A 26865-nucleotide genomic window follows, 5' to 3' on the forward strand; every position below is an offset into this window, starting at 1 on the left:
ACTTCACAACTACACAATCGATGGGAGGAACCATCCTGGAGGCAGGACTCGATTTCCTCAGCCACCACCTTGGTCCATGGGATGTATGATCCCACATTGTTCTAGCTGCACATCGGGCTCTCTGATGTCTGCTAGGGGCCACACGTGCAGAGGGTCTCGTCTTACAAACCTTTCAGTGTAATAGGTGGACAACAGTGATCGGATTTCAGCAGACACTGCGTTCTCCTGCAGGAGCAGCCCCTCATCACTGGGGGCAGCAGAGAGAGCTGAGCAGAGACAGGGACAGAGGAGGGAGGGCGCCATGCAAGGCATGCAGAGATAAGAGAAAGACAGAGTTACTCCGAATGTCAGAGACAGACGAGGTTAGTCACAGAGGAGACAACATGTCATCAGCACTCGCTCCAGAGCATGCGATGCACGGGAGTAACCACTCCATCCCCATCCTCTGCCTCGCATCAGACCAGGCCTCAGAGCCGTGCATCGCACCCCTCACATGGCTCAACCCTCAGAGGTATGGCCGCAGGTACTCACCCATCTCATGGTAGAGGGAGCCCTGCTTGGTGAGGCCGGCTGCCGATCTCTTGGGTGGAGGAGTCTCTATTTTCATCAAGTCATCACAGCACTGCTTCCACTGACCTGAAGACAACGAGGAGGAGACATCACTGCATCGCAACCGCCGGCCACAGATGGTGAAGGACGGACGGGGCGGAGGAAGGACAGGAAGACAGGACAGAGGGACTGGAAGAGGAGAAAGGGCAGACAGAGAGGAGAAAAGGACTGGAAGAGGAGAAAAGGCAGACAGAGAGGAGAAAGGGACTGGAAGAGGAGAAAGGGACTGGAAGAGGAGAAAGGGACTGGAAGAGGAGAAAGGGACAGAGGGACTGGAAGAGGAGAAAGGGACAGGAAGAGGAGAAAGGGACAGAGGGACTGGAAGAGGAGAAAGGGACAGAGGGACAGGAAGAGGAGAAAGGAACAGGAAGAGGAGAAAGGAACAGGAAGAGGAGAAAGGGCAGACAGAGAGGAGAAAGGGACTGGAAGAGGAGAAAGGGACAGGAAGAGGAGAAAGGGACTGGAAGAGGAGAAAGGGACAGAGGGACTGGAAGAGGAGAAAGGGACAGAGGGACAGGAAGAGGAGAAAGGGACAGAGGGACAGGAAGAGGAGAAAGGAACAGGAAGAGGAGAAAGGGACAGGAAGAGGAGAAAGGGACAGAGGGACTGGAAGAGGAGAAAGGGCAGACAGAGAGGAGAAAGGGACTGGAAGAGGAGAAAGGGACAGGAAGAGGAGAAAGGGACAGGAAGAGGAGAAAGGGACAGGAAGAGGAGAAAGGGACAGAGGGACTGGAAGAGGAGAAAGGGACAGAGGGACAGGAAGAGGAGAAAGGAACAGGAAGAGGAGAAAGGGACTGGAAGAGGAGAAAGGGACAGGAAGAGGAGAAAGGGACAGGAAGAGGAGAAAGGGACAGGAAGAGGAGAAAGGGACTGGAAGAGGAGAAAGGGACAGAGGGACTGGAAGAGGAGAAAGGGACAGAGTGACAGGAAGAGGAGAAAGGAACAGGAAGAGGAGAAAGGGACAGAGGGACTGGAAGAGGAGAAAGGGCAGACAGAGAGGAGAAAGGAACAGGAAGAGGACAAAGGGCAGACAGAGAGGAGAAAGGGACTGGAAGAGGAGAAAGGGACAGGAAGAGGAGAAAGGGACAGGAAGAGGAGAAAGGAACAGGAAGAGGAGAAAGGGACTGGCAGAGGAGAAAGGGACAGAGGGACTGGAAGAGGAGAAAGGGACAGGAAGAGGAGAAAGGAACAGGAAGAGGAGAAAGGGACAGGAAGAGGAGAAAGGGACAGAGGGACTGGAAGAGGAGAAAGGGACAGGAAGAGGAGAAAGGGACAGAGGGACAGGAAGAGGAGAAAGGAACAGGAAGAGGAGAAAGGGACAGGAAGAGGAGAAAGGGACTGGAAGAGGAGAAAGGGACAGAGGGACAGGAAGAGGAGAAAGGAACAGGAAGAGGAGAAAGGGACAGGAAGAGGAGAAAGGGACAGAGGGACTGGAAGAGGAGAAAGGGACAGGAAGAGGAGAAAGGGACAGAGGGACAGGAAGAGGAGAAAGGAACAGGAAGAGGAGAAAGGGACAGGAAGAGGAGAAAGGGACAGAGGGACTGGAAGAGGAGAAAGGGACTGGAAGAGGAGAAAGGGACAGTGGGACAGGAAGAGGAGAAAGGAACAGGAAGAGGAGAAAGGGACAGGAAGAAGAGAAAGGGACAGAGGGACTGGAAGAGGAGAAAGGGACAGGAAAAGGAGAAAGGAACAGGAAGAGGAGAAAGGGACAGGAAGAGGAGAAAGGGACTGGAAGAGGAGAAAGGGACAGAGGGACTGGAAGAGGAGAAAGGGACAGAGGGACAGGAAGAGGAGAAAGGAACAGAGGGACTGGAAGAGGAGAAAGGGCAGACAGAGAGGAGAAAGGGACTGGAAGAGGAGAAAGGGACAGAGGGACTGGAAGAGGAGAAAGGGCAGACAGAGAGGAGAAAGGGACTGGAAGAGGAGAAAGGGACAGGAAGAGGAGAAAGGGACAGGAAGAGGAGAAAGGGACAGAGGGACTGGAAGAGGAGAAAGGGACAGAGGGACAGGAAGAGGAGAAAGGAACAGGAAGAGGAGAAAGGGACAGGAAGAGGAGAAAGGGACTGGAAGAGGAGAAAGGGACAGAGGGACAGGAAGAGGAGAAAGGAACAGGAAGAGGAGAAAGGGACAGGAAGAGGAGAAAGGGACAGAGGGACTGGAAGAGGAGAAAGGGACAGGAAGAGGAGAAAGGGACAGAGGGACAGGAAGAGGAGAAAGGAACAGGAAGAGGAGAAAGGGACAGGAAGAGGAGAAAGGGACAGAGGGACTGGAAGAGGAGAAAGGGACAGGAAGAGGAGAAAGGGACTGGAAGAGGAGAAAGGGACAGAGGGACTGGAAGAGGAGAAAGGGACAGAGTGACAGGAAGAGGAGAAAGGAACAGGAAGAGGAGAAAGGGACAGAGGGACTGGAAGAGGAGAAAGGGCAGACAGAGAGGAGAAAGGAACAGGAAGAGGACAAAGGGCAGACAGAGAGGAGAAAGGGACTGGAAGAGGAGAAAGGGACAGGAAGAGGAGAAAGGGACAGGAAGAGGAGAAAGGAACAGGAAGAGGAGAAAGGGACTGGCAGAGGAGAAAGGGACAGAGGGACTGGAAGAGGAGAAAGGGACAGGAAGAGGAGAAAGGAACAGGAAGAGGAGAAAGGGACAGGAAGAGGAGAAAGGGACAGAGGGACTGGAAGAGGAGAAAGGGACAGGAAGAGGAGAAAGGGACAGAGGGACAGGAAGAGGAGAAAGGAACAGGAAGAGGAGAAAGGGACAGGAAGAGGAGAAAGGGACTGGAAGAGGAGAAAGGGACAGAGGGACAGGAAGAGGAGAAAGGAACAGGAAGAGGAGAAAGGGACAGGAAGAGGAGAAAGGGACAGAGGGACTGGAAGAGGAGAAAGGGACAGGAAGAGGAGAAAGGGACAGAGGGACAGGAAGAGGAGAAAGGAACAGGAAGAGGAGAAAGGGACAGGAAGAGGAGAAAGGGACAGAGGGACTGGAAGAGGAGAAAGGGACTGGAAGAGGAGAAAGGGACAGTGGGACAGGAAGAGGAGAAAGGAACAGGAAGAGGAGAAAGGGACAGGAAGAAGAGAAAGGGACAGAGGGACTGGAAGAGGAGAAAGGGACAGGAAAAGGAGAAAGGAACAGGAAGAGGAGAAAGGGACAGGAAGAGGAGAAAGGGACTGGAAGAGGAGAAAGGGACAGAGGGACTGGAAGAGGAGAAAGGGACAGAGGGACAGGAAGAGGAGAAAGGAACAGAGGGACTGGAAGAGGAGAAAGGGCAGACAGAGAGGAGAAAGGGACTGGAAGAGGAGAAAGGGACAGAGGGACTGGAAGAGGAGAAAGGGCAGACAGAGAGGAGAAAGGGACTGGAAGAGGAGAAAGGGACAGGAAGAGGAGAAAGGGACAGGAAGAGGAGAAAGGGACAGAGGGACTGGAAGAGGAGAAAGGGACAGAGGGACAGGAAGAGGAGAAAGGAACAGGAAGAGGAGAAAGGGACAGGAAGAGGAGAAAGGGACTGGAAGAGGAGAAAGGGACAGAGGGACAGGAAGAGGAGAAAGGAACAGGAAGAGGAGAAAGGGACAGGAAGAGGAGAAAGGGACAGAGGGACTGGAAGAGGAGAAAGGGACAGGAAGAGGAGAAAGGGACAGAGGGACAGGAAGAGGAGAAAGGAACAGGAAGAGGAGAAAGGGACAGGAAGAGGAGAAAGGGACAGAGGGACTGGAAGAGGAGAAAGGGACTGGAAGAGGAGAAAGGGACAGAGGGACAGGAAGAGGAGAAAGGAACAGGAAGAGGAGAAAGGGACAGGAAGAAGAGAAAGGGACAGAGGGACTGGAAGAGGAGAAAGGGACAGGAAAAGGAGAAAGGAACAGGAAGAGGAGAAAGGGACAGGAAGAGGAGAAAGGGACTGGAAGAGGAGAAAGGGACAGAGGGACAGGAAGAGGAGAAAGGAACAGAGGGACTGGAAGAGGAGAAAGGGCAGACAGAGAGGAGAAAGGGACTGGAAGAGGAGAAAGGGACAGAGGGACTGGAAGAGGAGAAAGGGCAGACAGAGAGGAGAAAGGGACTGGAAGAGGAGAAAGGGACAGGAAGAGGAGAAAGGGACAGGAAGAGGAGAAAGGGACAGAGGGACTGGAAGAGGAGAAAGGGACAGAGGGACAGGAAGAGGAGAAAGGAACAGGAAGAGGAGAAAGGGACAGGAAGAGGAGAAAGGGACAGGAAGAGGAGAAAGGGACAGAGGGACTGGAAGAGGAGAAAGGGCAGACAGAGAGGAGAAAGGGACTGGAAGAGGAGAAAGGGACTGGAAGAGGAGAAAGAGACAGGAAGAGGAGAAAGGGACAGAGGGACAGGAAGAGGAGAAAGGAACAGGAAGAGGAGAAAGGGACAGGAAGAGGAGAAAGGGACAGGAAGAGGAGAAAGGGACTGGAAGAGGAGAAAGGGACAGAGGGACTGGAAGAGGAGAAAGGGACAGAGGGACAGGAAGAGGAGAAAGGAACAGGAAGAGGAGAAAGGGACAGGAAGAGGAGAAAGGGACAGAGGGACTGGAAGAGGAGAAAGGGCAGACAGAGAGGAGAAAGGGACTGGAAGAGGAGAAAGGGACTGGAAGAGGAGAAAGAGACAGGAAGAGGAGAAAGGGACAGGAAGAGGAGAAAGGGACAGGAAGAGGAGAAAGGGACTGGAAGAGGAGAAAGGGACAGAGGGACTGGAAGAGGAGAAAGGGACAGAGTGACAGGAAGAGGAGAAAGGAACAGGAAGAGGAGAAAGGGACAGAGGGACTGGAAGAGGAGAAAGGGCAGACAGAGAGGAGAAAGGAACAGGAAGAGGACAAAGGGCAGACAGAGAGGAGAAAGGGACTGGAAGAGGAGAAAGGGACAGGAAGAGGAGAAAGGGACTGGAAGAGGAGAAAGGGACAGGAAGAGGAGAAAGGGACAGAGGGACTGGAAGAGGAGAAAGGGACAGAGGGACAGGAAGAGGAGAAAGAGAGGACAGAGGGACAGGAAGAGGAGAAAGAGAGGACAGAGAGGAGAAAGGCACAGGAAGAGGAGAAAGGCACAGGAAGAGGAGAAAGGGACAGGAAGAGGAGAAAGGGACAGGAAGAGGAGAAAGGGACTGGAACAGGAGAAAGGGACTGGAAGAGGAGAAAGGGACAGAGGGACTGGAAGAGGAGAAAGGGACAGAGGGACAGGAAGAGGACAGAGGGACAGGAAGAGGAGAAAGAGAGGACAGAGGGACAGGAAGAGGAGAAAGAGAGGACAGAGGGACAGGAAGAGGAGAAAGAGAGGACAGAGAGGAGAAAGGCACAGGAAGAGGAGAAAGGGACTGGAAGAGGAGAAAGGGACAGGAAGAGGAGAAAGAGACAGGAAGAGGAGAAAGAGACAGGAAGAGGAGAAAGGGACAGGAAGAGGAGAAAGGGACTGGAAGAGGAGAAAGGGCAGACAGAGAGGAGAAAGGGACTGGAAGAGGAGAAAGGGACAGCAAGAGGAGAAAGGGACTGGAAGAGGAGAAAGGGACTGGAACAGGAGAAAGGGACTGGAACAGGAGAAAGGGACAGAGGGACTGGAAGAGGAGAAAGGGACAGAGGGACAGGAAGAGGAGAAAGAGGACAGAGGGACAGGAAGAGGAGAAAGAGAGGACAGAGGGACAGGAAGAGGAGAAAGAGAGGACAGAGAGGAGAAAGGGACTGGAAGAGGAGAAAGGGACTGGAACAGGAGAAAGGGACTGGAACAGGAGAAAGGGACTGGAACAGGAGAAAGGGACAGAGGGACTGGAAGAGGAGAAAGGGACAGAGGGACATGAAGAGGAGAAAGAGGACAGAGGGACAGGAAGAGGAGAGAGGACAGAGGGACAGGAAGAGGAGAAAGAGAGGACAGAGGGACAGGAAGAGGAGAAAGAGAGGACAGAGGGACAGGAAGAGGAGAGAGGACAGAGGGACAGGAAGAGGAGAAAGGAACAGGAAGAGGAGAAAGGGACAGGAAGAGGAGAAAGGGACAGAGGGACTGGAAGAGGAGAAAGGGACTGGAAGAGGAGAAAGGGACTGGAAGAGGAGAAAGAGACAGGAAGAGGAGAAAGGGACAGAGGGACAGGAAGAGGAGAAAGGAACAGGAAGAGGAGAAAGGGACAGGAAGAGGAGAAAGGGACAGGAAGAGGAGAAAGGGACAGGAAGAGGAGAAAGGGACAGGAAGAGGAGAAAGGGACTGGAAGAGGAGAAAGGGACAGAGGGACTGGAAGAGGAGAAAGGGACAGAGGGACAGGAAGAGGAGAAAGGAACAGGAAGAGGAGAAAGGGACAGGAAGAAGAGAAAGGGACAGAGGGACTGGAAGAGGAGAAAGGGCAGACAGAGAGGAGAAAGGAACAGGAAGAGGACAAAGGGCAGACAGAGAGGAGAAAGGGACTGGAAGAGGAGAAAGGGACTGGAAGAGGAGAAAGGGACAGGAAGAGGAGAAAGGGACAGGAAGAGGAGAAAGGGACTGGAAGAGGAGAAAGGGACAGGAAGAGGAGAAAGAGACAGAGGGACTGGAAGAGGAGAAAGGGACAGAGGGACAGGAAGAGGAGAAAGAGAGGACAGAGGGACAGGAAGAGGAGAAAGAGAGGACAGAGAGGAGAAAGGCACAGGAAGAGGAGAAAGGCACAGGAAGAGGAGAAAGGGACAGGAAGAGGAGAAAGGGACAGGAAGAGGAGAAAGGGACAGGAAGAGGAGAAAGGGACAGGAAGAGGAGAAAGGGACTGGAACAGGAGAAAGGGACTGGAAGAGGAGAAAGGGACAGAGGGACTGGAAGAGGAGAAAGGGACAGAGGGACAGGAAGAGGAGAAAGAGGACAGAGGGACAGGAACAGGAGAAAGAGAGGACAGAGGGACAGGAAGAGGAGAAAGAGAGGACAGAGGGACAGGAAGAGGAGAAAGAGAGGACAGAGAGGAGAAAGGCACAGGAAGAGGAGAAAGGGACTGGAAGAGGAGAAAGGGACAGGAAGAGGAGAAAGAGACAGGAAGAGGAGAAAGGGACAGGAAGAGGAGAAAGGGACAGGAAGAGGAGAAAGGGACAGGAAGAGGAGAAAGGGACAGCAAGAGGAGAAAGGGATTGGAAGAGGAGAAAGGGACTGGAAGAGGAGAAAGGGACTGGAACAGGAGAAAGGGACTGGAACAGGAGAAAGGGACAGAGGGACTGGAAGAGGAGAAAGGGACAGAGGGACAGGAAGAGGAGAAAGAGGACAGAGGGACAGGAAGAGAAGAAAGAGAGGACAGAGGGACAGGAAGAGGAGAAAGAGAGGACAGAGAGGAGAAAGGGACTGGAAGAGGAGAAAGGGACTGGAAGAGGAGAAAGGGACAGGAAGAGGAGAAAGGGACAGGAAGAGGAGAAAGGGACAGGAAGAGGAGAAAGGGACTGGAAGAGGAGAAAGGGACTGGAACAGGAGAAAGGGACTGGAACAGGAGAAAGGGACAGAGGGACTGGAAGAGGAGAAAGGGACAGAGGGACATGAAGAGGAGAAAGAGGACAGAGGGACAGGAAGAGGAGAGAGGACAGAGGGACAGGAAGAGGAGAAAGAGAGGACAGAGGGACAGGAAGAGGAGAAAGAGAGGACAGAGGGACAGGAAGAGGAGAGAGGACAGAGGGACAGGAAGAGGAGAAAGGGACAGAGGGACAGGAAGAGGAGAAAGGACAGAGGGACAGGAAGAGGAGAAAGAGAGGACAGAGGGACAGGAAGAGGAGAAAGACAGGACAGAGGGACAGGAAAAGGAGAAAGAGAGGACAGAGGGACAGGAAGAGGAGAAAGAGAGGACAGAGAGGAGAAAGGCACAGGAAGAGGAGAAAGGGACTGGAAGAGGAGAAAGGCACAGGAAGAGGAGAAAGGGACAGGAAGAGGAGAAAGGGAGAGGAAGAGGAGAAAGGGACTGGAAGAGGAGAAAGGGACAGGAAGAGGAGAAAGGGACAGCAAGAGGAGAAAGGGACTGGAAGAGGAGAAAGGGACTGGAAGAGGAGAAAGGGACTGGAACAGGAGAAAGGGACTGGAACAGGAGAAAGGGACAGAGGGACTGGAAGAGGAGAAAGGGACAGAGGGACAGGAAGAGGAGAAAGAGGACAGAGGGACAGGAAGAGGAGAAAGAGAGGACAGAGAGGAGAAAGGCACAGGAAGAGGAGAAAGGGACTGGAAGAGGAGAAAGGGACAGGAAGAGGAGAAAGGGACAGGAAGAGGAGAAAGGGACAGGAAGAGGAGAAAGGGACAGGAAGAGGAGAAAGGGACTGGAAGAGGAGAAAGGGACTGAAACAGGAGAAAGGGACTGGAACAGGAGAAAGGGACAGATGGACTGGAAGAGGAGAAAGGGACAGAGGGACATGAAGAGGAGAAAGAGGACAGAGGGACAGGAAGAGGAGAGAGGACAGAGGGACAGGAAGAGGAGAAAGAGAGGACAGAGGGACAGGAAGAGGAGAAAGAGAGGACAGAGGGACAGGAAGAGGAGAGAGGACAGAGGGACAGGAAGAGGAGAAAGGGACAGAGGGACAGGAAGAGGAGAAAGGACAGAGGGACAGGAAGAGGAGAAAGAGAGGACAGAGGGACAGGAAGAGGAGAAAGAGAGGACAGAGGGACAGGAAGAGGAGAAAGAGAGGACAGAGGGACAGGAAGAGGAGAAAGAGGACAGAGGGACAGGAAGAGGAGAAAGAGAGGACAGAGGGACAGGAAGAGGAGAAAGAGAGGACAGAGGGACAGGAAGAGGAGAAAGAGAGGACAGAGGGACAGGAAGAGGAGAAAGAGAGGAGAAAGGGACAGGAAGAGGAGAAAGGGACAGGAAGAGGAGAAAGAGACTGGAAGAGGAGAAAGGGACAGGAAGAGAAGAAAGGGACTGGAAGAGAAGAAAGGGACTGGAAGAGGAGAAAGGGACAGGAAGAGGACAGAGGGACAGGAAGAGAAGAAAGGGACTGGAAGAGGAGAAAGGGACTGGAAGAGGAGAAAGGGATAGGAAAAGGAGAAAGAGAGGACAGAGGGACAGGAAGAGGAGAAAGGGACAGGAAGAGGAGAAAGAGGACAGAGGGACAGGAAGAGGAGAAAGGGACAGAAAAAGAGGAGAAAGGGACAGAAAGAGGGGAGAAAGGGACAGGAGGAGGACAGAGGGACAGGAAGAGGACAGAGGGACAGGAAGAGGACAGAGGGACAGAAGGACAGGAAGAGGAGAAAGAGAGGACAGAGGGACAGGAAGAGGAGAAAGGGACAGAGGGACAGGAAGAGGAGAAAGGGACAGAGTGACAGGAAGAGGAGAAAGAGAGGACAGAGGAACGGGAAGAGGAGGACAGAGGGACAGGAAGAGGAGAAAGAGAGGACAGAGGGACAGGAAGAGGAGAAAGAGAGGACAGAGGGACAGGAAGAGGAGAAAGAGAGGACAGAGGGACAGGAAGCGGAGAAAGGGACAGGAAGAGGAGAAAGGGACAGAAAGAGAGGAGAAAGGGACAGAAAGAGGAGAAAGGGACAGGAAGAGGAGAAAGGGACAGGAAGAGGAGAAAGGGACAGGAAGAGGACAGAGGGACAGGAAGAGGAGAAAGAGACTGGAAGAGGAGAAAGGGACAGGAAGAGGAGAAAGACTGGAAGAGGAGAAAGGGCAGAGAGAGGAGAAAGGGACAGAAAGAGAAGAAAGGGACTGGAAGAGGAGAAAGGGACAGAAAGAGGAGAAAGGGACAGAAAGAGGAGAAAGGGACAGAAAGTGACAGGAAGAGGGGAAAGGGACAGGAAGAGGAGAAAGGGACAGGAAGAGGAGAAAGGGACAGAAAGAGAGGAGAAAGGGACAGGAAGAGGAGGAATGGACAGGAAGAGGAGAAAGGGACAGGAAGAGGACAGAGGGACAGGAAGAGGAGAAAGAGACTGGAAGAGGAGAAAGGGCAGACAGAGAGGAGAAAGGGACAGGAAGAGGAGAAAGAGACTGGAAGAGGAGAAAGGGGAGAGAGAGGAGAAAGGGACAGGAAGAGAAGAAAGTGACTGGAAGAGGAGAAAGGGACAGGAAGAGGACAGAGGGACAGGAAGAGAAGAAAGGGACTGGAAGAGGAGAAAGGGACTGGAAGAGGAGAAAGGGACAGGAGAAAGAGAGGACAGAGGGACAGGAAGAGGAGAAAGGGACAGGAAGAGGAGAAAGGGACAGGAAGAGGAGAAAGGGACAGGAAGAGGAGAAAGAGGACAGAGGGACAGGAAGAGAAGAAAGGGACAGAAAAAAAGGACAGAGGGACAGGAAGAGGAGAAAGGGACAGGAAGAGGACAGGGACAGGGAGAGGACAGAGGGACAGGAAGAGGACAGAGGGACAGGAAGAGGAGAAAGAGGACAGAGGGACAGGAAGAGAAAAAAGGGACAGGAAAAGGAGAAAGGGACAGGAAGAGGAGAAAGAGAGGACAGAAGCACAGGAAGAGGAGAAAGGGACAGGAAGAGGAGAAAGAGGACAGAGGGACAGGAAGATGAGAAAGAGGAGAAAGGGAAAGGAAGAGGAGAAAGGGACAGAAAGAGAGGACAAAGGGACAGAAAGAGGAGAAAGAGACTGGAAGAGGAGAAAGAGACAGGAAGAGAAGAAAGGGACTGGAAGAGAAGAAAGGGACAGGAAGAGAGGACAGAGGGACAGTAAGAGAGGACAGAGGGACAGGAAGAAGAGAAAGGGACAGAAAGAGAGGAGAAAGGGACAGAAAGAGGAGAAAGGGACAGGAAGAGGAGAAAGGGACAGGAAGAGAGGACAGAGGGACAGGAAGAGGACAGAGAGACAGGAAGAGGAGAGAGGACAGAGGGACAGGAAGTGGAAAAAGGGACAGGAAAAGGAGAAAGGGACAGGAAAAGGAGAAAGAGAGGACAGAGGGACAGGAAGAGGAGAAAGGGACAGGAAGAGAGGCCAAAAGGGACAGAAAAAGGAGAAAGGAACAGGAAGAGGAGAAAGGGACAGGAAGAGGATAAAGAGACGACAGAGGGATAGGAAGAGGAGAAAGAGAGGAGAAAGGGACAGAAAGAGAGGACAGAGGGACAGGAAAAGGAGAAAGAGAGAACAGAGGGACAGGAAGAGGAGAAAGAGAGAACAGAGGGACAGGTAGAGGAGAAAGGGACAGAAAGAGGACAGAGGGACAGGAAGAGGAGAAAGAGACTGGAAGAGGAGAAAGGGCAGACAGAGAGGAGAAAGGGACAGGAAGAGGAGAAAGAGACTGGAAGAGGAGAAAGGGCAGAGAGAGAAGAAAGGGACTGGAAGAGGAGAAAGGGACTGGAAGAGGAGAAAGGGACAGGAAAAGGAGAAAGAGAGGACAGAGGGACAAGAAGAGGAGAAAGGGACAGGAAGAGGAGAAAGAGGACAGAGGGACAGGAAGAGGAGAAAGGGACAGAAAAAAAAGGAGAAAGGGACAGAAAGAGGGGAGAAAGGGACAGAAAGAGGGGAGAAAGGAACAGAAAGAGGGGAGAAAGGGACAGGAAGAACACAGAGGGACAGGAAGAGGAGAAAGAGAGGACAGAGGGACAGGAGAGGAAAAAAGGACAGGAAAAGGAGAAAGGGACAGCAAAAGGAGAAAGAGAGGACAGAAGGACAGGAAGAAGAGAAAGGGACAGGAAGAGAGGACAAAAGGGACAGAATGAGGAGAAAGGAACCAGAAGAGGAGAAAGGGACAGGAAGAGGAGAAAGAGTGGACAGAAGGACAGGAAGAAGAGAAAGGAACAGGAAGAGGACAGAGGACAGGAAAAGGAGAAAGAGACTGGAAGAGGAGAAAGAGACAGGAAGAGAAGAAAGGGACTGGAAGAGAAGAAAGGGACAGGAAGAGAGGACAGAGGGACAGGAAGAGGAGAAAGGGACAGAAAGAGAGGAGAAAGGGACAGAAATAGAGGAGAAAGGGACAGCAAGAGGGGAGAAAGGGACAGAAAGAGGAGAAAGGGACAGGAAGAGGAGAAAGGGACAGGAAGAGAGGACAGAGGGACAGGAAGAGAGGACAGAGGGACAGGAAAAGGAGAGAGGACAGAGGGACAGGAAGAGGAGAAAGGGACGGGAAGAGAGGCCAAAAGGGATAGAAAGAGGAGAAAGGGACAAGAAGAGGAGAAAGAGAGGACAGAGGGATAGGAAGATGAGAAAGAGGACAGAGGGACAGAAAGAGGAGAAAGGGACAGAAAGAGGAGAAAGGGACAGAAAGAGAGGAGAAAGCGACAGGAAGAGGAGAAAGGGACAGGAAGAGGACAGAGGGACAGGAAGAGGAGAAAGAGACTGGAAGAGGAGAAAGGGACAGGAAGAGAGGAGAAAGGGACAGGAAGAGAGGAGAAAGGGACAGGAAGAGGAGAAAGGGACAGAAAGAGAGGAGAAAGGGACAGAAAGAGAGGATAGGAACAGAAAGAGAGGATAGGGACAGGAAGAGGAGAAAGGGACAGAAAGAGGAGAAAGGGACAGAAAGAGGACAGAGGGACAGGAAGAGGAGAAAGGGACAGGAAGAGGAGAAAGGGACAAGAAGAGAGGAGAAAGGGACAGGAAGAGGAGAAAGAGACAGAAAGAGAGGACAAAGGGACAGAAAGAGAGGACAAAGGGACATGAAAAGGAGAAAGGGACAGGAAGAGTACAAAGGGACTGTAAGAGAGAAGAAGGGGACAGGAAGAGAGGACAAAGGGACAGGAATAGAGGACAAATGGACAGGAAGAGAGGACAAAGGGACAGGAAGAGGAGAAAGGGACAGGAAGAGGAGAAAGGGACAGAAAGAGAGGACAACGGGACATGAAGAGGAGAAAGGGACAGAAAGAGGACAGAGGTACAGAAAGAGGAGAAAGGGACAGGAAGCGAGGACAAAAAGACATGAAAGGGAGAAAAGGACAGGAAGAGGAGAAAGGGACTGAAGAGAGGAGAAAGGGACAGAAAGAGAGGACAGAGGGACTGGAAGAGGAGAAAAGGGAAGGATAGAGACAAAGACGGAAGGACAGAGAAAAAGAAGAAAAGACAGACAGGATGAAGGTCAGAGACAGAGGAGTAAGGATAGAGAAAGAGAAGGAAGGACAGGGAAAGGGAAGGACAGAGAAAGAGAAGGAAGGACAGAAAAGAAGGAAGGAGAGAGACAGAGGAGGAAGGACAGACAGGAGGAAGGAGGACAGAGACAGAGGAGGAAGAACAAAGGAGGAAGGACAGACAGGGAAGGAAGGTCAATGAGAGGAGGAAGGACAGAAACGGAGGAAGGAGGGAGAAAGAGGAGGAAGGACAGAGAAAGAGGGGGAAAGAGGAGGAAGGACAGAGAAAGAGGAGGAAGGACAGAGGAGAAACTACAAAAAGAGAAATTGGGGAAAGGTCAAAAAGTGTTGAGAAAGGACACAGGGAAAGATGGAAAGAGAAGATAAGTGTGAAAACAGGATGAACCAATCCACAGCAAAAGTGAGAAGGAAACCTTACAACTGCCTGAGGTAAACCAGGGCACAGTCCAGACAGAAAGACAAAACTACTAAGAATAATATTGGAAAAGTGAGACAAAGGAAGAAGTGTCCCTCAAAAAGAGAGAAAAGAAGACGGAGCATCTCTCAAAAAGGAGAGAGAAAGGAAGGATTATCCCTCAAAAAGGAGAAAGGAAGAAGGATTATCCCTCAAAAAGGAGAAAGGAAGAAGGATCATCCCTCAAAAAGGAGAAAGGAAGAAGGATCATCCCTCAAAAAGGAGAAAGGAAGAAGGATCATCCCTCAAAAAGGAAAGAGAAAGGAAGAAGGATCATCCCTCAAAAAGGAAAGAGAAAAGGAAGAAGGATCATCCCTCAAAAAGGAAAGAGAAAGGAAAAAGGATCATCCCTCAAAAAGGAGAAAGGAAGAAGGATCATCCCTCAAAAAGGAAAGAGAAAGGAAGAAGGATCATCCCTCAAAAAGGAGAGAGAAAGGAAGAAGGATCATCCCTCAAAAAGGAAAGAGAAAGGAAGAAGGAGCATCCCTCAAAAAGGAAAGAGAAAGGAAGAAGGATCATCCCTCAAAAAGGAAAGAGAAAGGAAAAAGGATCATCCCTCAAAATGGAGAAAGGAAGAAGGATCATCCCTCAAAAAGGAAAGAGAAAGGAAGAAGGATCATCCCTCATAAAGAAGAGAAACGAAGAAGGATCATCCCTCATAAAGAATAGAAAGGAAGAAGGATCATCCCTCATAAAAAAAGAGAAAGGAAGAAGGATCATCCCTCATAAAAAAGAGAAAGGAAGAAGGATTATCCCTCAAAAAGGAGAAAGGAAGAAGGATCATCCCTCAAAAAGGAGAAAGGAAGAAGGATCATCCCTCAAAAAGGAGAAAGGAAGAAGGATCATCCCTCAAAAAGGAAAGAGAAAGGAAGAAGGATCATCCCTCAAAAAGGAAAGAGAAAGGAAGAAGGATCATCCCTCAAAAAGGAAAGAGAAAGGAAAAAGGATCATCCCTCAAAAAGGAGAAAGGAAGAAGGATCATCCCTCAAAAAGGAAAGAGAAAGGAAGAAGGATCATCCCTCAAAAAGGAGAGAGAAAGGAAGAAGGATCATCCCTCAAAAAGGAAAGAGAAAGGAAGAAGGAGCATCCCTCAAAAAGGAAAGAGAAAGGAAGAAGGATCATCCCTCAAAAAGGAAAGAGAAAGGAAAAAGGATCATCCCTCAAAATGGAGAAAGGAAGAAGGATCATCCCTCAAAAAGGAAAGAGAAAGGAAGAAGGATCATCCCTCATAAAGAAGAGAAACGAAGAAGGATCATCCCTCATAAAGAATAGAAAGGAAGAAGGATCATCCCTCATAAAAAAAGAGAAAGGAAGAAGGATCATCCCTCATAAAAAAGAGAAAGGAAGAAGGATCATCCCTCATAAAAAAGAGAAAGGAAGAAGGATCATCCCTCATAAAGAAGAGAAAGGAAGAAGAATCATCCCTCAAAAAGGAGAAAGGAAGAAGGATCATCCCTCAAAAAGGAGAGAGAAAGGAAGAAGAATCATCCCTCAAAAAGGAGAAAGGAAGAAGGATCATTCCTCAAAAATAAAAGAGAAAGGAAGAAGGATCATCCCTCATAAAGAAGAGAAAGGAAGAAGGATCATCCCTCATAAAGAAGAGAAAAGAAGAAGGATCATCCCTCAAAAAAAAAGAGAAAGGAAGAAGGAGCATCCCTCATAAAGAAGAGAAAGGAAGAAGGATCATCCCTCAAAAAGGAAAGAGAAAGGAAGAAGGATCATCCCTCAAAAAGGAGAAAGGAAGAAGGATCATCCCTCAAAAAGGAGAGAAAGGAAGAAGGATCATCCCTCAAAAAGGAGAGAGAAAGGAAGAAGGATCATCCCTCAAAAAGGAGAGAAAGGAAGAATGATCATCCCTCAAAAAGGAGAGAGAAAGGAATAAGAATCATCCCTCAAAAAGGAGAAAGGAAGAAGGATCATTCCTCAAAAATAAAAGAGAAAGGAAGAAGGATCATCCCTCATAAAGAAGAGAAAGGAAGAAGGATCATCCCTCATAAAGAAGAGAAAGGAAGAAGGATCATCCTTCAAAAAAAAAAAGAGAAAGGAAGAAGGAGCATCCCTCATAAAGAAGAGAAAGGAAGAAGGATCATCCCTCAAAAAGGAAAGAGAAAGGAAGAAGGATCATCCCTCAAAAAGGAGAAAGGAAGAAGGATCATCCCTCAAAAAGGAGAGAAAGGAAGAAGGATCATCCCTCAAAAAGGAGAGAGAAAGGAATAAGGATCATCCCTCAAAAAGAAAAAAGAAAGGAAGAAGGATCATCCCTCAAAAAGGAGAAAGGAAGAAGGATCATCCCTCAAAAAGGAAAGAGAAAGGAAGAAGGATCATCCCTCAAAAAGGAGAGAAAGGAAGAAGGGTCATCCCTCAAAAAGGAGAGAGAAAGGAAGAATGATCATCCCTCAAAAAGGAGAGAGAAAGGAATAAGAATCATCCCTCAAAAAGGAGAAAGGAAGAAGGATAATTCCTCAAAAATAAAAGAGAAAGGAAGAAGGATCATCCCTCATAAAGAAGAGAAAGGAAGAAGGATCATCCCTCATAAAGAAGAGAAAGGAAGAAGGATCATCCCTCAAAAAAAAAAGAGAAAGGAAGAAGGAGCATCCCTCATAAAGAAGAGAAAGGAAGAAGGATCATCCCTCAAAAAGGAAAGAGAAAGGAAGAAGGATCATCCCTCAAAAAGGAGAAAGGAAGAAGGATCATCCCTCAAAAAGGAGAGAAAGGAAGAAGGATCATCCCTCAAAAAGGAGAGAGAAAGGAATAAGGATCATCCCTCAAAAAGAAAAAAGAAAGGAAGAAGGATCATCCCTCAAAAAGGAGAAAGGAAGAAGGATCATCCCTCAAAAAGGAAAGAGAAAGGAAGAAGGGTCATCCCTCAAAAAGGAGAGAAAGGAAGAAGGGTCATCCCTCAAAAAGGAGAGAGAAAGGAAGAAGAATCATCCCTCAAAAAGGAAAGAGAAAGGAAGAAGGATCATCCCTCAAAAAGAAGAAAGAAATGAAGAAGGATCATCCCTCAAAAAGGAGAAAGGAAGAAGGATCATCCCTCAAAAAGGAGAAAGGAAGAAGGATCATCCCTCAAAAAGGAGAGAGACGTCAGTGCATCAAAGGAACAGAGAACAGCCAGGAGGACAAAGATAAACCCACAGCCTAGAAAAAGAAGGAAACCGGGGCCACACATACTCATGTCATAGAAGTGCTGCCAGAAAGCCTCCATCCAGCGGCGAAGATCCTCCCGGCTCTCAGCTCTGGCGATGTGCGTCACCTCTTCACATCCATAGCGGTTACTGATGGACAAGGTGTTCACTAAACTCTGACTGTCCCGATCTGAACACCGGATCCTCGTCTCCTGAGGACAAGAAATCATCAATACCTCCAGTATCTGCACATGTAACAGTGACTGACAGCCCCGGCATGATATCACACGTGTAATACAGACCCTCCCCCGCGTGATATCACTCGTGTAATACAGACACTCCCCCGTGTAATATCACACGTGTAATACAGACACTCCCCCGTGTAATATCACACGTGTAATACAGACACTCCCACCGTGTAATATCACACGTGTAATACAGACACTCCCACCGTGTAATATCACACGTGTAATACAGATGCTCCCCCCGTGTAATATCACACGTGTAATACACACACTCCCCCATGTAATGTATCTTGCATATATTACAGACACTCCCCCGTGTAATATCTTGCATATATTACAGACACTTCCCCTTGTAAATATCTTGCATATATTACAGACACTTCCCCGTGTAATATCTTGCATATATTATAGACACTCCCCCCTGTAATATCTTGAATATATCACAGACACTCCCCCGTGTAATATATTGCATATATTACAGACACTCCCCCGTGTAATATCTTGCATATGTTACAGACACTCTCCCCTGTAATATCTTGCATATACTACAGACCCTTCCCCGTGTAATATCTTGCATATATTACAGACACTCCCCCGTGTAATATCTTGCATATATTACAGACACTTCCCCGTGTAAATTCTTGCATATATTACAGACACCCCCCCGTGTAATATCTTGCATATATTACAGACACTCCCCCGTGTAATATCTTGCATATATTACAGACACTCCCCCGTGTAATATCTTGCATATATTACAGACACTCCCCCATATAATATCTTGCACATATTACAGACACTCCCCCGTGTAATATCTTGCAAATATTACAGACACTCCCCCTGTAATATCTTTCATATATTACAGACACTCCCCCCTGTAATATCTTGCATATACTACAGACCCTCCCCGTGTAATATCTTGCATATATTACAGACACTCCCGCGTGTAATATCTTGCATATATTACAGACACTTCCCCGTGTAATATATTGCATATATTACAGACACCCCCCGTGTAATATCTTGCATATATTACAGACACTCCCCCGTGTAATATCACACATATATTACAGACACTTCCCCGTGTAATATCTTGCATATATTACAGACACTCCCCCCGTGTAATATCTTGCATATATTACAGACACTCCCCCGTGTAATATCACACATATATTACAGACACTCCCCCGTGTAATATCTTGGATATATTACAGACACTCCCCCGTGTAATATCTTGCATATATTACAGACACTCCCCCGTGTAATATCTTGCATATGTTACAAACACTCCCCTGTGTAATATCTTGCATATATTACAGACACACCCCCGTGTAATATCTTGCATATATTACAGACACTCCCCCGTGTAATATCTTGCATATATTACAGACACTCCCCCGTGTAATATCTTGCATATATTACAGACCCTCCCCCGTGTAATATCACACATATATTACAGACACTTCCCCGTGTAATATCTTGCATATATTACAGACACTCCCCCGTGTAATATCTTGCATATATTACAGACACTCCCCCGTGTAATATCACACATATATTACAGACACTCCCCCGTGTAATATCTTGCATATATTACAGACACTCCCCCGTGTAATATCTTCCATATAATACAGACACTCCCCCGTGTAATATCTTGCATATGTTACAGACACTCCCCTGTGTAATATCTTGCATATATTACAGACACACCCCCGTGTAATATCTTGCATATATTACAGACACTCCCCCGTGTAATATCTTGCATATATTACAGACACTCCCCCGTGTAATATCTTGCATATATTACAGACACTCCCGCCTGTAATAACTTGCATATATTACAGACACTCCCCCCTGTAATATCTTGCATATATTACAGACACTCCCCCCTGTAATATCTTGCATATATTACAGACACTCCCCCGTGTAATATCTTGCATATATTACAGACACTCCCCCGTGAAATATCTTGCATATATTACAGACACTTCCCCGTGTAATATCTTGCATATATTACAGACACTCCCCCGTGTAATATCTTGCATATGTTACAGACACTCCCCTATGTAATATCTTGCATATGTTACAGACACTCCCCCCTGTAATATCTTGCATCTATTACAGACACCCCCCTGTAATATCTTGCATATATTACAGACACTCCCCCGTGTAATATCTTGCATATATTACAGACACTCCCCCGTGTAATATCTTGCATATATTACAGACACTCTCCCCGTGTAATATCACACATATATTACAGACACTCCCCCGTGTAATATCTTGCATATATTACAGACACTCCAATGTGTAATATCTTGCATATATTACAAACACTCCCCCGTGTAATATCATACGTGTAATACAGACACTCCCCCGTGTAATATCTTGCATATATTACAGACACTCCCCTGTGTAGTATTTTGCATATATTACAGATACTCCCCCATGTAATATCTTGCATATTACAGACACTCCCCCATGTAATATCTTGCATATATTACAGACACTCCCCCATGTAATATCTTGCATATATTACAGACACTCCCCCGTGTAATATCTTGCATATATTACAGACACTCCCCCGTGTAATATCTTGCATATATTACAGACACTCCCCCGTGTAATATCTTGCATATATTACAGATACTCCCCCGTGTAATATCTTGCATATATTACAGACACTCCCCCGTGTAATATCACACATATATTACAGACCCTCCCCGTGTAATATCTTGCATATATTACAGACACTCCCCCGTGTAATATCACATATATATTACAGACCCTCCCCCGTGTAATATCTTGCATATATTACAGACATTCCCCCCTGTAATATCTTGCATATATTACAGACACTCCCCCCTGTAATGTCTTGCATATATTACAGACACTCCCCCATGTAATATCTTGCATATATTACAGACACTCCCCCGTGTAATATCTTGCATATATTACAGATACTCCCCCGTGTAATATCTTGCATATGTTACAGACACTCCTCTATGTAATATCTTGCATATGTTACAGACACTCCCCCCTGTAATATCTTGCATATATTACAGACATCCCCCTGTAATATCTTGCATATATTACAGACACTCCCCCGTGTAATATCTTGCATATATTACAGACACTCCCCCGTGTAATATCTCTCATATATTACAGACACTCCCCCGTGTAATATCTTGCATATATTACAGACACTCCCCTGTGTAATATCTTGCATATGTTACAGACACTCCCCCGTGTAATATCTTGCATATATTACAGACACTCCCCCGTGTAATATCTCTCATATATTACAGACACTCCCCCGTGTAATATCTTGCATATATTACAGACACTTCCCCGTGTAATATCCTGCGTATATTACAGACACTCCCCCGTGTAATATCTTGCGTATATTACAGACACTCCCCCTGTAATATCTTGCATATATTACAGACACTCCCCCGTGTAATATCTTGCATATATTACAGACACTCCCCCGTGTAATATCTTGCATATATTACAGACACTCCCCCGTGTAATATCTTGCATATATTACAGACACTCCCCCGTGTAATATCTTGCATATATTACAGACACTCCCCCGTGTAATATCACACATATATTACAGACACTCCCCCGTGTAATATCTTGCATATATTACAGACACTCCAATGTGTAATATGTTGCATATATTACAAACACTCCCCCGTGTAATATCATACGTGTAATACAGACACTCCCCCGTGTAATATCTTGCATATATTACAGACACTCCCCTGTGTAGTATTTTGCATATATTACAGATACTCCCCCATGTAATATCTTGCATATATTACAGACACTCCCCTGTGAGGCAAATCCCGGGATATGAAGATGAATTATGACTCCAGTCATAATCCCTCATCACTCCCTGGCAGTGCCCCCTCCCTTCTTGTTCTCAGTGTTCCACTTACACCTCCATGGCCATGTCCTGTGATATGGAAATTAGGTGGCTTGTGGACAATGGACACAGGATGACTCCCTGCCGTGACCCTGTAGTGGGGGCTGCTAGCTAATTAGCAAGGCTATGGAACTAGCCAGACAGAACGACTCCAGTAAAAAATGGTTCATATCTCGCAAGCCGTATTTCCGATAAATACGGCAACCATAAAAATGGTGTTTTCGCATGCGGACGATGCTGGCACACCTTTTTTATGGGAGCGGGAGCTTGGGAAATGCCCGAGGCGTGATATCAGCCAATGGGGAACTAATAGACAAGTCATGAGTCCTCTCGTTCTGTAGCTAAATTCATAACTATCACAATGAGAGCATTGGCGTCCGCCTACGACGCTCCCAGGCAAAGCTATGGCCCATATTCCATGTTGTGGATTTTGTCCATAACTCCAGCCAGGGGTGGAGCAGTGCTCCCTCTGAGGTCACGAAGGTAGGAGGGGACCTGGATTTGCCCAGGTTGATAACCCTACTTCGGCCATTTTCCAGTGTTCTTTCGCTGGGGGTCACGTGCAGGAAACATCTGTGGGAGTTCCTAGAAACCTGGTCTACAGCGCCCCCCTGTGGCCAGACGCACAAGGTAACTGATTGAATTGCATACCTGTTTGTAAACCATGCTTTATCTGTAACTGTACTCTGACATAACTGTATATTCTGTAGATTCCCTATTGTATATATTGTAGTTTCTAGTGTGCTTTAGGCTGATTAAATTATATAATTAATCTTGGGCTGTTCTGTTATCTCGATCTTGAATCCCACGTCTGTGTGTTCGGCTAATAGTTACCGTAAATCGGTTGGTGGCAGCGAGTTTGTGCCAAGGATTATTGTGGGGAGGCCAGTGAGATTCGGGGAGGTTTTATATATTCCGCCCGCGGAGGTCGGGGGAATATATACCCTACTCTCACCGGGGACCCTTCAATAATCGGCATAAGTAGTATAGCGGCCTCCTTGCTTATTGTCGGGCAATTCCATAATTGGCCTGACTATAAGAGGGGCGCTAGAGAGCGCATCACGTGCTCTGTCGGTCGGGAGGTATAAAGGAGGGGTGACCCCCACTTGTTACCCCCCGATTGTGATGTACTGGTAGCCAGCGCGGGGGATTTCTGAGTGACCCCCCCGGTGGTTTGTGACATATTGGTGGCAAGCGGTGGGATCGAGATAATAGTGTGTGTGAGTGTGAGACCCATACTCCCAGACACTAAAGACTGCCTGCAGCAGCTGTGGCTGCTGGGGTCTTCAGACTAGCTCAACACTAGAGTGTCAGAGTGCAGATACTGTAAGGTGTGTGGAGGCATCAGGTGTCAGTTCTGTGTCAGTGACCAAAAGTCTGCAAGAATGGCTGAGAGCACCAGGAGCAGAGCTATGCAACTGGCCAATGCTAAGGCAGGAGCCGAAGAGAGGGAGGACGGTGCTGTGGACAGCAATGAGGAGGTTGCCCACGAGTCCTCCAGGAGCTCGACGCCAGAAAACCGTTCTGCCGAGGACATTGCACAACCTGGCAATTATGGACAAGATGAGGAGCAGCTCACCCAAGGTTCCTCAACGAGCCAGATGCCAGCCCTCCGCTCTGAAAGGGACAGTGAATCGCCTAGCTCTGCAGCGTGCCGCAGATCACCACGTGCCATTCCACCGAGCCTGGGAGGCTCGGATAGCCTTCTTCAAATGGCTATGGCCCTTCTCCAGGCTGGAGACCAGAAGGGCTACAAGGAACTCCTGGCAGAGCGCAGGGCAGAGCGGCAGGCAGCGCGTGACGCTGAGGCTGCGGAGCGGCACGCAGAGCGTGAGGCTGCGGAGCGAGAGCGGCAGGCAGCGCGTGAAGAGCGAGAGCGAGAGCGACAGGCAGACCGTGACTACCAGCTGCAGCTAGCTCAGCTCCGGCCCTCATCAGCCACACGTGACCTTCGAGACACCAAACTTCCAAAGGTCCGTGTTGAGGACTTCCCAGTGCTGGAGAAGGATGGAGACTTGGACTCTTTCTTGACTGCTTTTGAACGGACTTGCTTGCAGCACCATCTGGACAAGGACCAGTGGGCCAAATACCTGACCCCCCGTTTAAGGGGTAAGGCCCTGGATATCCTTGGGGACTTGCCTGCTGAGGCAGATCAGGGCTACGACACCATCAAGCGGGCCCTGATCCAACAGTACAACCTCACTCCAGAGTCCTACCGCAAGAAGTTCCGGAGCCTACAGAAGGGACCAAAGGACTCCTGGGCTGACCACCGGCGGGCACTTGCCCGAGCTGCCGACCACTGGACCCAAGGCCTGCAGCTTTCCACCGGACCGGAGATCCTGGACTTGTTCATCACGGAGCAACTCTTGTGGAACTGCCCTGAGGATCTCCGCCAGTTCATCCGAGACCAGAAGCCAAAGGGGTCCACGGCTACAGCTGCCCTTGCCGATGACTACACCAACAACCGGGCCCCTGAGGCCAGGAGAGCGGCCACCAGCAGCACCTGGAGAGGGGGTAAGATGAATTCTGCGACTGCCCCACCTGCCCCTAGACTGCAGGGGGTGTCCCCCTCAACTCCCCTCTCCAGGCCCGTGGCAGAGCCAAGACGGTGCCACCAGTGCAACCTACCTGGACACTTCAAGGCCATGTGCCCTCAGCGTCCCAAGGCCCCGGCTCCGTCCCCGTCCCAAGGGCCGCCCAAGGTGTATTGTGTGGGTGGGGGTGGTGGTAGGTCCCTGGACAGCTTCCAACCTGTCACCGTCGGCCGGTCTGTGACCATAGGACTGCGAGACAGCGCCTCGGAGGTGACTCTGGTGCGGCCTGAGATGGTGTCCCCCCAAGACTTGATCCCTGGAAAAACCCTCGCTGTCTCCGGGATTGGAGGCATTGACCCGGCGCTGCCTGTTGCTGACATTTATGTGGACTGGGGCGCAGGGCGAGGGGTGAGGGAGGTGGGGGTAACTGATCGGATCCCTGCAAACGTGCTACTTGGGACAGATTTGGGGCAGATAACCTCCCAGTTTGGGCCCCAACCAAGGGCTGAATCTTCAGCCAGTACTGACATGCCTCCGGACAATGTTAATGTGTTATCTATGAATGATGTAAGGGAGGAGGGAGTGAACTCTGATATTTCTGCTTGCATAGACACCATAGACACACACTCAGCTGCAGCTGTGACAGGGGAGGGGGTCAGAGAAAGGTGTGACAATGCCTCTACAAGTAATCAGCCTGTGAGCTGGGATCTGTTGCCCTCTGCAGGGATAAGCAGAGAGCAGGGTGCTGCAGGGGGAGGACCAGTGTGTGGGGTGGGGGCTACCACAGCAAATGTGGGGTCCCCAGAGATTTCACAGCGGGGTTCTGTTGCTGCAGGAGGGGAACAGGCAGGTGAGATTGGGGCCGGTCCAGGAGCGAAAGTGCTCCCAGGTAAGATCTCGGTGCATGGTTCCCCCACAACCGGGGTGTCAGGAAGCCAGGTAGGTCTGCCTGAACCGGCGACTTGGTCAGGAACGGAGGAGGAGCAGGCACGACCCACGGTCGCAGCGGCTGTGGCCGCTGTCACCCGCAGTGGGAGTGCTGGAAGCCAAGGGGCCTCCCGGAGGTCCGATAGCTCTTCCCCTTCTGACCAAGTGGCAGCCGAGTCAGGTGGAGGCCAGGACACAGGTCCCGGGGTACTGACTGAAGATGTGACAGTCTCGTCGATTCTGGCCACATCTAGTCAGGGGTTTCAGGCAGCGTTAGAAGCTGACGACAGCCTGAAAGCTCTTAAGGAGCAGGCGGCACAGCCTCCCTCGGACTCGGACCCGGAGCGAGTGGTCTGGGACCAAGGACGGCTGTACCGGGCCACGGTCCAGCAGGGTTCACCGGAGGCGTGGCCCAGGGACCGACAGTTAGTGGTACCCTATCCGTTCCGGACGGAGTTGTTGCGGATCGCACATGAGATTCCGATGGCCGGACACCTAGGGATCGCTAAGACCAAGGCCAGGTTAAACCAGCATTTCTACTGGCCAAAGATGGGGGCCGATGTGGCTGCCCACTGCCGTTCGTGTGAAACCTGTCAGAGAGTGGGGAAGGCGGGGCCACGCCCCAAAGCCCCACTGGTATCTCTGCCCATCATCGATGAGCCTTTCAGGAGGGTGGCTGTGGATCTGGTCGGCCCGCTGGCCATCCCCAGCAGCTCCGGGAAACGCTTCATACTGACGGTAGTGGACTATGCCACCCGGTACCCAGAAGCAGTGGCCTTGTCGTCCATTCGGGCTGACAAGGTGGCCACCGCATTGCTGGAGATTTTCTCCCGAGTGGGTTTTCCCCAGGAAATGCTCACTGACCGGGGGACCCAATTCATGTCCCAGCTGATGGAGGCCCTCTGTAAGCAAGTCCAGGTGCGACATCTGGTGGCCAGCCCGTACCATCCACAGACTAATGGCCTGTGCGAGCGGTTTAATGGCACCTTAAAGCAGATGCTTAAGATGTTGGTCGACTCCCATGGGCGTGACTGGGAGCGGTATCTCCCACACCTGTTATTTGCTTACCGGGAGGTTCCACAGGCCTCAACAGGATTCTCACCGTTTGAGCTCCTGTACGGGCGACGTGTGCGGGGCCCCCTGGCTCTGGTGAAAGAGGCTTGGGAAGGGGATTTGGCCACCCCTGGAGTGTCGGTTATCGAGTATGTCATGCGCTTCCGGGACAGAATGCAGGCCTTGACGCAACTGGTACACGACAATATGGCTCAAGCCCAGGCCGATCAGAAGCGTTGGTACGACCAGAACGCTTGTGAGAGGACCTACCAAGTGGGTCAAAAGGTGTGGGTACTGGTCCCCGTACCACAGGACAAGCTTCAGGCAGCCTGGGAAGGCCCATACCTCGTGTACCAGCAGCTCAACCCTGTGACGTACCTGGTCACCCTGGACCCTGCCCGTGGAAGGCGGAAGCCCTTCCATGTGAACATGATGAAGGCACATCATGAGCGGGAGGCATGTGCGCTCCCCGTGTGCAACTTGCCCGAGGAGGGAGAAGCAGAAACCCTCTTGGATATGCTAGCCCAGGTTAGGGCAGGCGGATCCATTGAGGATGTGGAGGTTGGCCACCAGCTCTTGGAAGACCAACGGTCCCAGCTGTGGGCCACCCTACACCCCTTCCGGGGGTTGTTTACCAACCAGCCCGGAAGGACTGACTTGGCTGTCCATCACGTGGACACTGGGGATCATCCCCCGATCCGGCGTTCAGCATATCGGGTCTCCCTGGAGGTGCAGCAACACATGCGCCAGGAGATTGACGAGATGCTGAAGCTGGGGGTGATCCAGGCATCCAACAGCGCTTGGGCCTCGCCTGTAGTCCTCGTCCCTAAGAAGGACCGAACCACTCGGTTCTGCGTGGACTACAGGGGGCTCAATGCTGTCACGGTCGCCGATGCGTACCCAATGCCACGCATCGATGACCTGCTCGATCAGTTGGCCGGGGCTCAGTACCTGACCATCATGGATCTGAGCCGGGGATATTGGCAGATCCCCCTGACTCGCAAGGCCAGGGAACGCTCTGCCTTTATTACCCCATTTGGACTATACGAGTCCACGGTGATGCCATTCGGG

The 26865-nt window shown here is 50.0% G+C and overlaps 1 protein-coding gene across 5 annotated transcripts in view; it reads right to left on the reverse strand.

The window, feature by feature from the left end:
- RTKN (rhotekin) overlaps positions 1-26865 on the reverse strand; it is a 194207-nt gene that overhangs the window by 2136 nt on the left and 165206 nt on the right. For 3 of the 5 annotated variants that reach the window (XM_075345581.1, XM_075345571.1, XM_075345561.1), the window contains 2 exons: positions 17148-17313; positions 532-636 (listed from right to left, as the gene is read on the reverse strand). In XM_075345581.1, the coding sequence (XP_075201696.1) occupies positions 532-636; positions 17148-17313 (271 nt within the window). Of the gene's footprint in view, positions 1-169; positions 267-531; positions 637-17147; positions 17314-26865 lie in introns of all 5 variants that reach the window. The other 2 variants (XM_075345597.1, XM_075345588.1) reach the window with 1 other exon arrangement.

Source organism: Anomaloglossus baeobatrachus, chromosome 1 (genome assembly GCF_048569485.1).
Source record: "Anomaloglossus baeobatrachus isolate aAnoBae1 chromosome 1, aAnoBae1.hap1, whole genome shotgun sequence".
Taxonomy (NCBI): Eukaryota; Metazoa; Chordata; class Amphibia; order Anura; family Aromobatidae; genus Anomaloglossus; species Anomaloglossus baeobatrachus.